This window comes from Cricetulus griseus (assembly GCF_003668045.3).
Source record: "Cricetulus griseus strain 17A/GY chromosome 1 unlocalized genomic scaffold, alternate assembly CriGri-PICRH-1.0 chr1_0, whole genome shotgun sequence".
Classification (NCBI taxonomy): domain Eukaryota; kingdom Metazoa; phylum Chordata; class Mammalia; order Rodentia; family Cricetidae; genus Cricetulus; species Cricetulus griseus.
This window is the reverse complement of record NW_023276806.1, coordinates 273,133,426-273,147,761: the sequence shown is the minus strand read 5'-3', so window position 1 is coordinate 273,147,761 and position 14,336 is coordinate 273,133,426. Positions and strand designations below refer to the sequence as shown.

At 38.3% G+C, this 14,336-nt stretch overlaps 2 protein-coding genes across 2 annotated transcripts in view; one reads left to right on the top strand and one right to left on the bottom strand.

The window, feature by feature from the left end:
* Nucleotides 1-14,336, top strand: part of Ctnna3 (catenin alpha 3) — a 1,328,241-nt gene that overhangs the window by 262,796 nt on the left and 1,051,109 nt on the right. The window contains exon 5 of the mRNA XM_035451658.1: nt 793-1,056. Coding sequence (XP_035307549.1) covers nt 793-1,056 — 264 coding nt within the window. The remainder of the gene's footprint in view (nt 1-792; nt 1,057-14,336) is intronic.
* Nucleotides 7,117-7,554, bottom strand: LOC100759804 (40S ribosomal protein S15). Its single transcript, XM_027395045.1, has one exon. The coding sequence runs from the start codon at nt 7,552-7,554 to the stop codon at nt 7,117-7,119; it is 438 nt and encodes a 145-aa protein (XP_027250846.1).

Sequence of the window (14,336 nt, the reverse complement as noted above, 5' to 3'; positions counted from 1 at the left end):
TTTATATCTTGTTTCATTCATATTTTCATTGCTCGAAACTGACTTTTTTCTATGTTTGCCTAGTTTATTATTTGCCATTAAGTTTCCTGTCCCCCTAACATGAACTTCAGGAGATCAAGGGTCTGGTGGGATTTCTCATAGCTGTATTCCTGGATTCTAACAGAAGGACTAGTATATGCTAAGTGCTTAGAAACTATTTGTTAGATAAGTATCAAAGAAAAATATAGGCTTGGTTTATTGGCATTTCTGAAATAGGAAAAGTAGCTGGATGGTGGAAAGTTTAATTTAGTGTTTTTAATTCACTTGGATTGTCTTAATGAACAGTTAAAAGCAAATATTACTATCTATGGAAACCAGGTTAGCAGAATATTAGTAATTCAAGCTGCCTAATAATGCACTTAATGATGTGTCAGAGTTTTTAGTTTTTATACAGGTGTGATGATTAGATTTAATTATCACATTGACAAGCTCCAGACTCACCTGGACAGGGATCCTCAGTGGGTATTTTATCTCAGCAGCAGTAATCAAATCTAAGACAACATGTATGACTGACCAGTGACACCTCTCTTTCATTTCATTTACCTATGAACTGCCCCCAGTTTCATATTGTAGAACTTCAGAATTTGAAGAACTGTAGAGAGTCCCAATGCCCTTGATTAATTTCAGCTGACTGCTTAGCGCCTACATCTTTTGATTTATGTTGCCCCATATGCCACAAGGGAACATCCATGTAATATATCTTCCTTCTATGACCAATAGTAAGATTTTTTCCCCTTTAATTTCTCTTCTCAGGACTTAAAATCCCCAAGCCAGAGGGATGAAATTGCAGGGGCTCGGGCCACCTTGAAGGAGAACTCCCCGCTCTTGCATTCAATTTGTTCAGCTTGTTTGGAACATTCCGATGTTGCTTCGCTCAAAGCCAGTAAGGACACAGTCTGTGAGGAAATTCAGAATGCTCTTGATGTCATTTCAAATGCTTCCCAAGGCATCCAGAATGTGCCCTCGCCTTCTGAGCCTCAGACAGCCACCCTGGGAGGCGCTCTTGATGAGCTGCAGGTAAGTGGAGAGAGCCAAAATGTGACTTAACACCTAAGTACAAGTAGCCAGAAGCAGACTTCCAGTTCATGCGTGGGAGTTTAGAGAACTGACTTTCATCATGCTCCAATCAGTCTCTATGACCTTCTTGGGTCTCCCAGTGAATTAACAGCAAGATTTCCTATCAGCATACTTAGCATTCCTCTGCCAAAGAAGCCTTTAAATTGGAATTGCCTGAGGTTCAAGTGAAAATTTTATTTTACATAGATCAGCTTCTAAAGTGGAGGATTTATTTACTGTACAATATTTATTATCAGCACTGTTCTATATGCTCGGGAAATATATCTGGTCACTGCCTTTGGCAAGTGTTTATATTTTAGCAAGAGCATGCAGGCAAAAAGCACACTAGCTATTATAAATAACCAAATTGCATATAATAGTATAAGGGGGCGAGATAGCCTCAAAGATTTGAGGAGTTTAAGGCAGGAGCAGGTGGAGATCTAGAACATAGGCTCAGCGCCACTTCCCTTGCTTGTGACATCACAGAAGCCAGGAACCTGGGTGGAGTCAGCAGTGGGGGTAGTTCGCTGCCCAGTGTAAAGAGCCAATGGGACCAGGCTATAGACGGCTGTGCTGGCTTTTCCTCTGAGCAACCGGGACTCTATAAGGCTTTAATACACCGAGACTCATGTCTTAAAGGAATCATGTTAGCACCACAAGAGCAGAGACTCAATGCAAATAAGGTGAGAAGCTGGGAACAGGCAGGAGGCTATGGCAGGAACCCGAGCTCATCTTATACCTTAAAGCCTCCCAACCCCCAACCGCCCGCGACTCCATCACACATGGTCATGACAACCGCAGCAAGGCTCAATTTTCTAAGTAAGAATCAGCTGGATAATGATCGGATGGATGAGACATGAACAAAGGGGACATCATAGAAGGTATCTCACACTGAGTCCTTTAGCAGCACAGAGTGGAGTTCATAATCTGAGATGTTATTAGGAGCTAATATCTGGGCAGTGAAGAGACAGGATGAAGTCTGCCTGGGAGACAGACCTACAAAGTTTGGGCCAACTGACAGTTGTTACTTAAGAGAGCATTGGTTTTCAGAGCGTGCCTTACTAGGTTGAAACACACAGGCCTCTCTGCATCTTTCAGTTGCTGAACATAGGTCACTTGCCTGGTGAAGATCATGAACTCTGGAGTCAGGAGGGTTGATCTGTGTAGTGAAGCTAGACTTGCCCACAACTGGGCAAAACCTGGTCATAAGATAAGAAACCTGCTGGACAGTGGTGACTAACGCCTTTGATCCCAGCAGTTGGGAGGCAGAGGCAGGTGGATCTCTGTGTGTTCGAGTCCAGTCTGGTCTACAGAGCCAGTGACAGGATAGGCTACAAAGCTACACAGAGAAACCCGTCCAAAAGAAACAAAACAAAACAAAAAGGAGTCCCAATTTTGAACAAGTTAAGGGATTTATCAGGCCTTCAGTTATGACATCAGTGAGCTCTGGCTATCCTAGTCCAACAAGGAACTCCTTGGTGTGGTGCTTAAGGATAAAAATTCTAGAGCCTTCATTCTTGGGTTTATATTCCAGCTGTGGCACTTGCCATGTTTTTGACCTTGGGAATAATATTTATGGACCTCTGTTTTCCTTTTTACAAGTGTCCAAAACATCACAGTGTTATTGGGTTAAATGAATTCATAATACAGGTGTAGTTGTTCAGAGCAATGCATAGTAAATATTCAATCTTAATATCATTATGGAGACTATTTGGAAGCAGATTTTTCCATAATAAAAAATATTTATAATTAAAATTACTAAAGTTTTACCAATAACCAAATTAATCAATACACTTATATAATGCCTATATGGTTCTTATCAACTTCATGGTAAATTCATTAGGTAATTCCTTTAAGTTTAAAATTGCTTGCTTTCCCTTTAATTATGTGTCTTTAAACAGGGTATTTATTCATTTCTAATCCAATATTAGCTGTATTATTATATATTATTATATCCATGTGAAAATGCATGAAATATCTAGTTATATGCAGAGTTTAGGAATTCTGTCTGATAAGGTAAAAAAAAGAATGGCAACTAATAATCTCCCTTCATTCAGTGTTCACTCTGTAATGAACACACTATCCTCTTGTGTGTTATATGCATATCTTGATGTCTTGTCTTTTAAGATTGAAAATCTCCTTTTCTAAGACCAGTCACAGATTAGAAGATAGCAGCCAGATGCTAATAAAGTGTTAGACTCTAAATAAATAAACTATAAAACTTGGGGACCAAAATGTATGGGAAACTCAATTGCAGTTTGAAAAGCTTTGGGGAGTTGATCAGTTATTTTATATACCAGATAGTAATGGAAGTGGTGTGACCTCGGATAAACACATGTGTGTTCATTTACTGGATAAGGGAGCAATGGGAAGTTCTAGTCATGTGTATCATATCCTTGCCCCTTGCAAGCACTGTCCTGTCTAAAATATATCCACATTCTTTTGAAACCTTGTCATTCTGGTCACCTAATGGTTCTTAATGATACTGTTAGCTTTCCCAACTCAGTCTATAAGTCACACACCTGCTCTTAGTGGCATTTTATCTTAGCCACTCGAGGCTGTGGCCTGAGGAGTCACTGCCTTTCTCAAGTGAACCAGCTGTTTGATATCTTTGATTCCTGCTCTTGTCTGCTGGCTCCTGCTGTTTTCACCCCTTGGAGACCAGACTGTTTCAACTAATGAACTTCGATGCTGAATAGGCCTTCAACCTGGATTGGGGTGTTTTAAGGTTTCATAGGTTTCCTTCACTGGCACCCCACACCAGCTGCTTGGGTTTCTAAGGTGACCTAGAATATGACTAGACTGTGTGTGGTTTATAACATGACCTAGAGTATGACTAGACTGTGTGTAGTTTATAACATGACCTAGAGTATGACTAGACTGTGTAGTTTATAACATGACCTAGAATATCACTAGACTGTGTATAGTTTATAACATGACCTAGAATATGACTAGAGTGTGTGTAGTTTATAACATGACCTAGAATATCACTAGACTGTGTGTGGTCTATAATGTGACCTAGACCATGTGTGCTTTTATGCTTAGGAAGGTTGGTTTCTTGATTTTCTTCAAAAATAAGGAATAATGGAAAAATTGTTGAACAAGGTCCTGGTTTCTCTCACAACCACAGTAGCTTGACCTTTCTGCTTTGATGCACATCTCTTCATAGAGGTCAGCTCTACAGATGGCAACTTTACCCAAGTACAAAGCCAGGGCATCTGTAGACAAATAATAACTTGGTCTTATTGTGCAAGTCTAGGCCTGCCATGTGGGCATGTCTTACTATGCTGCAGCAGTGAGCATAGAAAATCACTTATCCAGTGTGGAAGTGGGCTTTCAGAAAGATACTCAACAGTTGAATTTTGAATTTACACACACACACACACACACACACACACACACACACACACACACACACCCCTACCTCATTTGGTGTAGACAATTAAAAGACAGTTTGCCTTCTTCATGTCTATTTTTTTTTCAGATAGTTGTATCCAAAAGGAAACTGTTGTACTCTACTCTCTACTTTGCTCCCCTGTTAAAATAAAAATGGGGGTTTATGTATATTCTGCTCCTGAAAACATAAAATTTGTACAATATCTTCTATTAAAATGGTTAGTAATCTGTAGATATTCTTTGGAAGATGCCTTGAGAAATAAACTCTCGTGCTTTGGGTTGGGAGTTTTTGTTTTTCTCTAAATAAATCAAATCTTAAAATAAAAATTAAAATATTTCTAGTTGACTAAAGTGTTTTAAGATTTACTTGTATGTATTTAAGTTTTAAGCATGTATTTATTTAGATGTGCAGGGTTATACATGTATATATGCATGCATGCAGGCCACAAGAGAGCATCAGGTATCCTCCTCTATCAGTCTTCACCTATTCCTTTGAGGCAGGAGCTCTCCCTGAACCTGGGACTCTTGTTTTCTTGGCTAGACTTGACATCAGCAAGCCTCATTGATCCTCTTGTCTCTGCATCTCTTGGAGCTGGGATTACTGGTATGGGTTAGATGCTTGGCTTGTTAAGTAGATCTGAACTCTGGCCCTCATGCTTGAACAGCAAGCACTTTTAACTGCTGAGCCATTTCTACAGCCCCTCCAGCTAAACATTTTACATGAATGATTCACTTGATTATTACAGCATCACCATTGAAAATTTTGTATTTGCTTTAAAGAAAATAAATTGAGCCCTAAGCTGTATGTATTGCTCATCAGGGAGCTAGCCGGTAGGAGCACACGGGTAATGGGTATAGCCTTTCTGACTCCAAGAAGAATTTGTAGGTGTGCTTGTACTGAGTTTTCCTAGCTAGGACTTAATGTGCTCATCAAAATTCAGCATAATATATGCTGAGGTTCTTAGTTTATATGAATCATCAGAAAAGTTATAAATGTAACCAAGTCTTTCTGGTGGATTAAACACTGTCCATGGGTCATTAACTAGAAATAGTCTCTATTTGGGAAGTGCTTCTTGTAATGGGGTGGAACTTTCCAGAGGAGTGGGCAGGTGGAATTGTATAGCACATTTTTCCAAAGTGTTAAACAGATTTGTGTCCAGAGATGTTCCCACAAAAGACCTCATTTATCCCCAAAATTTTCCAAATTGATCCTCCCCTGAGACATCTTTGGTTTCTCACTTCAGTTGGAGGTGGGTGCTATAGGCAAGAAATAGCAGAGGTTGGAGAGGAGAGAACCCGGAGAAGGGTTTTTTCAGGAATTGAAGAGCTCTTATGACCCATTAACTTCTGAACAAACAGGCACAAGACTATACTTTCCTGAGAACCAAATTCTGTCTTAACACCTGAAATTTATCCATAGTCAAAGATAGGGCTTTAGAATAAAATGCCTGAAAAAAGTGTATCCAAGTCACAAACAATTGCCAAAGCTGTTGGAATCAGATAAAACAGAATTTACTGAACATTTAAGATTTTAACAATAATTTTGTGAGTTAAATGGTTGCACTTTATATTATTTACAGGGAGCTATATTAGAGGATCTGAAATAACCTTTGCTCTATTTTGCTCCTGCAAATATACTACTATGAAATAAATGGATGTAGTAAATACTCTGCTGGGAACCAGACTCATTAAATGTTTATAGTGTGAAAATGTGTCAGAACACTTACTCAACAGCTACCATGCAAAAACTTCTGTTAAATCTTTTATTCTGGGCCATGGCTGGTTGTGGGTATGAAACTTGAGATTTATTGGTGAAGAAGATAGAAGCTGAATTAGAACACGGTACAAACTGAATTGATTGATTTATTGGAAAGGCTAGTGTGAATTATAAAGTGTTGCTTCTGCATTTGTGACTGAATGAGAGTTGAGAAGTGTCACATTCTAGATGAATAGAATTTTGAAAATGTCATTAAGCAGGAAACTTTGCCAGTGAAAATTGCATTGAAATCTTGAAGTTCATTAGCACATATTTCCCTCGTGTAGAAGGAAAAAAAATCAAGCATTGTAATAGGAGTTATTTGCATCTGTCTTTTAAGATGATGATAATGAAGGATATGTGTGTTGTTATTTTTTCAGAGATGCTGTGTGTTGTTATTTTTTCAGAGATGCTGTATTTCCTTTATATATTTATATATCATCTCACATTCCTTCTTATTGATAATTTCACACATACATATGGTGTGTTTTGACCAAATCTATTTCCTTTCTTTACCCTTTAATTCCTGCCCCGTTCCCTGGACTATTTTTCCTTTCCAACTTCATGTGCTTTGTTTTTAAAGCCACCAAGTTCCATAGTTCTTCGTGTACCAGAGCGTGGGTAACTTATAAGACACCACATCCTTATAGAAAATGACACTCCATCTTCCAGTGGCCACCAACTGACAATAGCCTTACCCATGCTGGGATTTTGGCTGGCTTGATCTTGTGTAAATCATGCGTGCAATGTCCCAGTCATGTACAGCAGATAGTGTTTTGTTGCAGACATCCACTATCATTGGCTCTTACAATCTTTTTTTTTTCTTTTTTTTTTTTTTTTGACTATACACGAGTCTTTATTGGTCACAGTTACTTGAGGGGGATGAACCGGGAGGAGTGAGTGGCACCGACGCCAGGCCCGCCATGCTTCACAGGCTTGTAGGTAATGGAGAACTCGCCCAGGTAGTGGCCGATCATCTTTGGTTTAATCTCCACCTGGTTGAAGGTTTTGCCGTTGTACACATCCACCATGCTGCCTGCCATCTCAGGCAGGATGATCATATCCCTCAGGTGGGTCTTCCCCACCTCGGGCTTCTCCATGGGCGGCACCTTCTTCTTGGCCTTTCTCAGGCTCTTGAGTAACGAGTGCTGCTTCCGCCACAGGCTGCAGTTCAGCAGTAGCCTCTGTCGGGTGCTGCACAGCTGCATCAGCTGCTCACAGGACATGTCCAGCAGTTGGTCCAGGTCCACGCCGCAGTAGGTGAACTTGCGGAAGGTCCGCTTCTTCTTCTGCTCAACTTCAGCCATTTTGGTGGCTTCTAGGAAAAAAAAAGGGGGGGGGGCTCTTATAATCTTTATGTAATTACAATGTCCCTGAGCCTTGGGGTCAGAGGAAATGAGATAAAGTTGCCCATTTAGAACTGAGAATGGTTTCTTATTTTGTGCACGTTGACCAGTTGTGGCTCTCTGTATTATCATGTATTGCAAAGAGAAGTTTCTTTGTTGAGTTTGAAAGATGCACTAATCTATGGGTATAATAAGAACATAGGGGGCAGTTTATTATTATGTTCTTAATATTATTAGATCCTTCCCTAGGGTGAATAACCTAGCTAGTCATAGATTTTTTTTTTTTTTTTTTTTTTTTTTTTTGGTGGGAGTGAGGACAGGTAATGACATCATGTGGAATGGTCCTTAAATCAAATCTGTAGTGGAATAGGGGTTGGTTACACCCATAGTATTTGTGCCACCATTGCATCAGTGAGCATATCTTTCCAGATCCATCACTATTGTAGTTTTCAGAGTTCATGCTTGGTAAGACTATTGATTGCTGAACATTAACAAAAAGCAATAGAAATAACCTGTAATTTTTGAGGGGGTGTTCTATGGGACCCCACCGACCGTCAACTGGTAAAGAGATATCCCATATCTAGCACTGGGCTTTTTTTTTTTTTTTGATAGCCTATGTTGGCTGGGAGAGGCATTGCCTATCCATTATAGGATATCCCTGTTTAAACACTCTTTACTATATATATTTTAGGAAACTTCCATAGAGGTGGGTTTTATGTATGGCTGTTTCAAATGTCTTTGGTGTTATTTATCCCTCCTTATATCCCTTCTGCCAATCCCTTCCATCCCCTAACTCACCATAGCTTTCATGTTCCATTATGTGACTTTGTTTTCTTATAGCTCCAGGTGCCTAGAACAATTACACATAGCAGGTGCTAAGTGACGATCAGTGAAATAAGTACATTCAAGCATGCTGCCTCTCCAAGTGGTATCACAGTGAATGACATTTTTCTCTTATTCTAATTTTTCTCTTTTCTCCAACTGAAACTGAATATACTCACTAAGGGACTTAGCTTTGAATTGGGCCATGAATTTATAGTGAGGAAACTGAAAAATAAATTGAATTGGTGCTTTGGTCAGAATCTTTCTCTAGTAAGAGAAAAAAAGATGTATGCCTATGTTCCTTTCTCCAAGGAGCTGCCCATCTTTCATCTAGGTTCTTTGAGACTTCCAAGATGTGCTGCCTTTTATTATAAATAGTAATTTTTGGTGAACACAGTTCTTACTGTCTTCCATTTTCACTTAAATGAAAAGCCAGACCTCTGTCAATTAGATGAGCACTTAGGAACTTAGGAAGAAAGTAGCTGTCATTCATTTATCTAGAATTACTTCATGTAATTACTATTTTAAAAAAATGTTTTTGTTTCCAGAAATACAGTGAATTAAAAGTAACTAAAGTGATGGATAAAATATTTTAGAATACATATTTCACATGTTAAGGGATTTTTTAAGGACATATCTAAAGAAATGTCAAATTCACACTAACTCAGCAACAGAATTGTGCTGGAATATGTAGCAATTTATTTGTAATTAAAGCCTAGGGTTTGAACTTTGAAAGACAAGCCTAAGGTGAAAGACAAAAATCCTCATTCTGATAGCTGGAACATAGGATACTGTCCTGGCTGGTTTTGTGTGTCAACTTGCCACTAGCTAGAATCATCAGAGGAAGGAGCCTCAGTTGGGGAACTACCTCCATGATATCCAATTGTAAGACATTTTATTATTTAGTCATGAATGGGGCCTGGGACTCAGCCCATGGTGGTTGGGGCCATCCCTGGGCTGCCTGTCCTGGGTTCTATAAGAAAGCTTCCATGGAAAGCAAGCCAGTAAGCAGTACCCTCTATGGTCTCTGCATCAGCTCCTGCCTCCTGTATCCTGCCCTTTTGAGTTCCTGTCCTGACTTCCTACAATATTGAACAGCAATGCTGAAGTGTAAGCCAAATAAACTCTTCTTCCCCAACCTATCATTTGGTCATGGTGTCTCATCACAGCAATAGAAACCCTAACTAAGACAGAGATCTTTATAGAATCTGGTAATCCTTAAGGTTTGATCATCTTGCTGGATGAATGAGGGAAACACTAGCCCACAGCAGGGATTAGTCAGAGAACTCGACTAGTCTTGCTCTGGGTAGCACAGAAGATCACACCCACATACCCAACCCGCAAACCTCCAAAGAACAGAATGCACCTGGAAATTTTCAAACCAGAATGCTGTCCTTATGTGGACTGGGTCAGAATTTATATTATCTGTGTAGCCTCTTAAAGCTCAGCAGAAAATCTAATTTAAAGTTGTCCTATCTCGAAATACCTCAAGGGACCTGGCAGAAGCAAACTCAGATTCATACTGAACTTTATGCCCAGTCTTCAAAAAATTCTAATGCATCTCCAAAGAAGATAAGTTCTCATAAAATAAGCCATTGTGAGTGACACTGACAAAAGGCACAGACTGCAGAGAAAGCCCTTTACACTGCAGACACAGAAATCACAAGATACTGAATATAAATTAGTTGTGTTAATACACATATTTCTCCCATTTGTTTATTACAACTATACATGTGTTGAAGGAACAAAAGAATTCAAAGATAGAGCAGCCAGTATTACCTAAAATGAAAAATATAAATATGATTGTCGGTTAATTAGGCAAAACATGATCAGGTAGAGGATTAGTATCTCTGAAAGGTATTTGAAAGTTCTGCTTAGAATTTTTCACAGAAACAGAAATAAAAATATCTTGGGAAAAAATTAATATACAAGAAGGTGCAACAGGTTAAAAATAATTTTAATATGAAGTCCAGAAGAAGGAAAATAACAAAGAATCTTCTAAAACAGTGGTTCTCAGCCTCTCTAATACAGTTTTATGTTGTGATGTCCCCCAACTATAAAATTATTTTTGTTGCTACTTCAGAACTGTAATTTTGCTACTGTTATGAATCATAATGTAAATACCTGATATGTGACCCCACAAATGTGTCATGGCCCATAGGTTGAGAACCACTGTTCTAGAACTTCCATATCTAATGCATATTATAAGCACCAAGTAGTATATTAATAAAGAAATGTACATTTCCACAGATTATAGTGAAGCTGAAGAATAATTTTTTTTAAACCTGGATATGGTGGCATATGCCTGTAATTTCAACACTTGGAGATCTAAGGCAGGAGAAAGCCACATTTGAGCCAAGCCTGGCCTAACATAGTGAAGCCCTGTCACAAACAACAAAATAAAATATATATTTGTTAGCACAGCTAGATAAAGCTGGTACAACTATGTCAATGTTTATTAATTAAATTGCTAATTTAATTCACCAAGGGGTTTGCATCAGTTCCATTTTGTCATTACAACCCAATACTTCATGGAAACAACTTGAGGAAATATTTATTTTGGCTTAGCTTTCAGATATTTCAGATTGCCATGGCAGGAGCATGGTGAAACAGAGCAGTTTCCATCATGGCAGCCAGGAGGCAGAATAGACAGTTCAGGACAAGCGATAACCCACAGAGACATATCCTGAGTGGCCTCCTTTCACCACACCCCCACCCCCAATGCTGCTATCACATCATGAATCTATCAATTCAATAGATCAGAGATCCGGGACACATGCTCCACTAATCAATCAGCCAGGTGTTTCTCTGTCCAATCCAGTTGATAGTCAATATCAACCCTCACCAGGTTGTAACACGTTCTTTTCAATGATGTATGGGGATTATCAAAACTGAATTGTTGCTAAGTGGATGACTTTCAAAGAACTAGCATTTTGTAGATATTTTAGAATAGTGTTAAGTTTGATAAGTGAAATTGTCTCATTGTTTGGGTCCTTTTTGGAAAAAAAAACACATCTATATATCTTCCAGTTCATGAGCGGTTATACTTTTTTTAAAAAATTTATTTATTATTTTTTTTGTGCCTTTGGAGGCTGTCTTGGAACTAGCTCTTATAGAGCAGGCTGGCCTCGAACTCACGGAGATCCACCTTCCTCTGCCTCCTGAGTACTGGAATTAAAGGCGTGCACCATCACCATCTGGCATCAGTTATACTTGAAAACAAAAACAAAACAAAACAAAAACCTAAGTGAAGAAATAGCGAAACTTTAACATAAACTTGCAGGATATACTTAGAGGGAGATGTGTCACCTATGATGCTTATGACAGGGAAGAAGATAGGCTGCAAGTATAATCTGTGCTGATAAATGAAACAGAAAAATTCCCAGGAAAATAGGAGTTACCCATAGATGCTTGATGTGAAAGTATTAAATAGGATCAGTTTTTACTCAAAGCAAAGTACACTGCAGGTACCTTTGCAGTCTACCACCCTTCTGGGGTGTGTAAATCTATTTCCATGGCAGTGGGATGAGAAAGGTTAAGGAAAAAACTCTCAACTTCACTATGTGAAGTTAGAAAAACCAGTACCAACTAACGCTGTATTGGTTATGTAAGGAGGACCATTTGCATACTAACCCAATACTAGAAATAAAATACAAAGCCCTAAGCAGATTTGAGTGATTTACCCATTATTATTTAAAGGATGTATTGTGACAGTTATTTCACAAGGGTGATTCCAGTTCATCATTAGAATATCTACTGACATGATTCAGCACACTAACCAATTAAGAGAGAAATACATTATCTCATAGATCAAGAAAACATCTGAAAAACCAATATAATTAAAATGTCTAGAAAGTACAGGTAGAAGTTAATTTTCTTAAATTGATGAAGGATTTCAATAAAATTTTATGGTAAAGGTCAATCTTAAATTTAAATTCTAAGTATTCTCCTTAAGATTAGAAATGAGACTGTAAGGTACAAAAATGAATAAAGTGTGTGATGTATTTAGCATGAATAATAACAGGACATAAAACTTTACCAGAAAGGGTGAGTTCACACTGTATTTTTACCCTTATGTGCAGAGACATACTTTTAATAGAATAGGTAAGTTCCATTATGGTAAGCTATAAGAGAAGGAATGGAAGGGTTCCTGTGAAATCTAGAAGTGGAGGGAATGGGGAAGGCTTAAAGCTACTGAGCACATTCCTTTTCTGAAGCCAGATTGATACTGTGTGCTGTATTATTGTGTTCTATTCATACATTCTCTTTACAAATGGTGTACATAATGATATTTAATAAAATGCTGCAAAGCAGGGTAAGTCTGAGCATAGATGAAGCAACATTGTTAGTGTCCATGTGAGGCAGTGTGCTGGGTACTTGGGCTTTACATCTGTAGTGCTCAGATTTATCTGTCCATTTTGTTAGATGCAGATTGTTCTGTACAGTCCACAGGAAAGAAATCACACACTTCATGGAGAAGCCAGCTACTCCCCTGCCAAGGTGGATAACTTGCATGAGGTCAAAGGAATAGAAACTAGGAGTTAATAACCTGTGCTGATTTCTTATGACCTCTACACACCAATTGCTCTTTCCAAATAATAGCCTGTGTGATAAATGATAGACCATTATCTTGAGTTGATACATTTACTTATTTATGCAGTATTTTTCCCTTGTAGGTGATGAGTTGTACAAATGGAGGATTGGTATTTTATTCATATTTATATTGCTCTTAGTCTAGTACAGAACTGAGTTTCTAATAATTGCTAATGATACATTTGTTGAAAAGATAATGGATTGCTGGTATTTAAGAATCTGGAGAGATTTTAATACATGTAATAAATACTTACCTAATAAGGATGGACAAGACTTCCTTTATCTTGATGGTTAAAAATGGAAGGGATTAAGTGCCTTGTAAATAAGTGCATACTCATAGCTAGCAGGCCTGGTTTGCTCCTGGCCTCTTGGCAATACTAGGCGCTTATTGTATGTACTATTGTGGGATGTGAACCTGGCATCAAGCTTAGATAAACCTATTACTTGGCTACTGGTAGAAATGATAATTATATTTTCCCACTGAACTTTATTTTTCATAATAAATTCTTAGAACAGAAAAAAAAGAAATACCCCCCAACAAATTCTCATGAAGGGTTTGTATCATGAGTTTTTTGCATTCTGTTCGTAATCAATACTGATTAGATATCTGTTTTGTTTCCATTTTGTTTTGTGCCTTACTGATGTGATAAATAGTATCTTATCCTAGGAATTGAGTTTATGTTCCACAGCTAAGAATAACCAGTACATTGCTTAAAATAGAAGGCTAATGGACCAAGGAGGAGGTGCTTCTGTGTTTAGAAGTCATTTTACATGCAGTTATCTGCATGCAATTGATACATCATGAAGGCACACTGTGCATACAGTAGTGAACACTTCTGGGAGGTTGGTGTGAGTTTTATGCATGTGATTTCCAGTTGTACAGTCTCTGCCATGCAAACAAGAGACATGCAAATAAGCAGGCCTGATCAGAGAACCATGTCTCAAATAAGAGGCCTTGCAGCACATTTTGTGAGCATAGTTTATTTTAAATCACCTAGTGATTAGCATCATCATCCACATTTGCTTTTATTTAAAGGAAAACAACACTCTATATCTTTATGATTAATAAGTTTGTAATCTGGATCCAGACACCCAAAGGAGTTAGGCTCCTATATTCCCATCATACCTGGAAAACTGGGACATTACCTTCTTTGATAGTTACATTTCAAAGAGATGGCTCTAGGGTCCTTAAGGAAGACATTCTAGGGTTGAAAAGCTGGCTTGAAGCTTGGGTGGACTTAAAATATATTTGAGTATATATCCAAGTACACAGAGACAGTTACAGTTACAATGACAAGTTTTCTAAAATCAAGGCTATAAAGAGAATG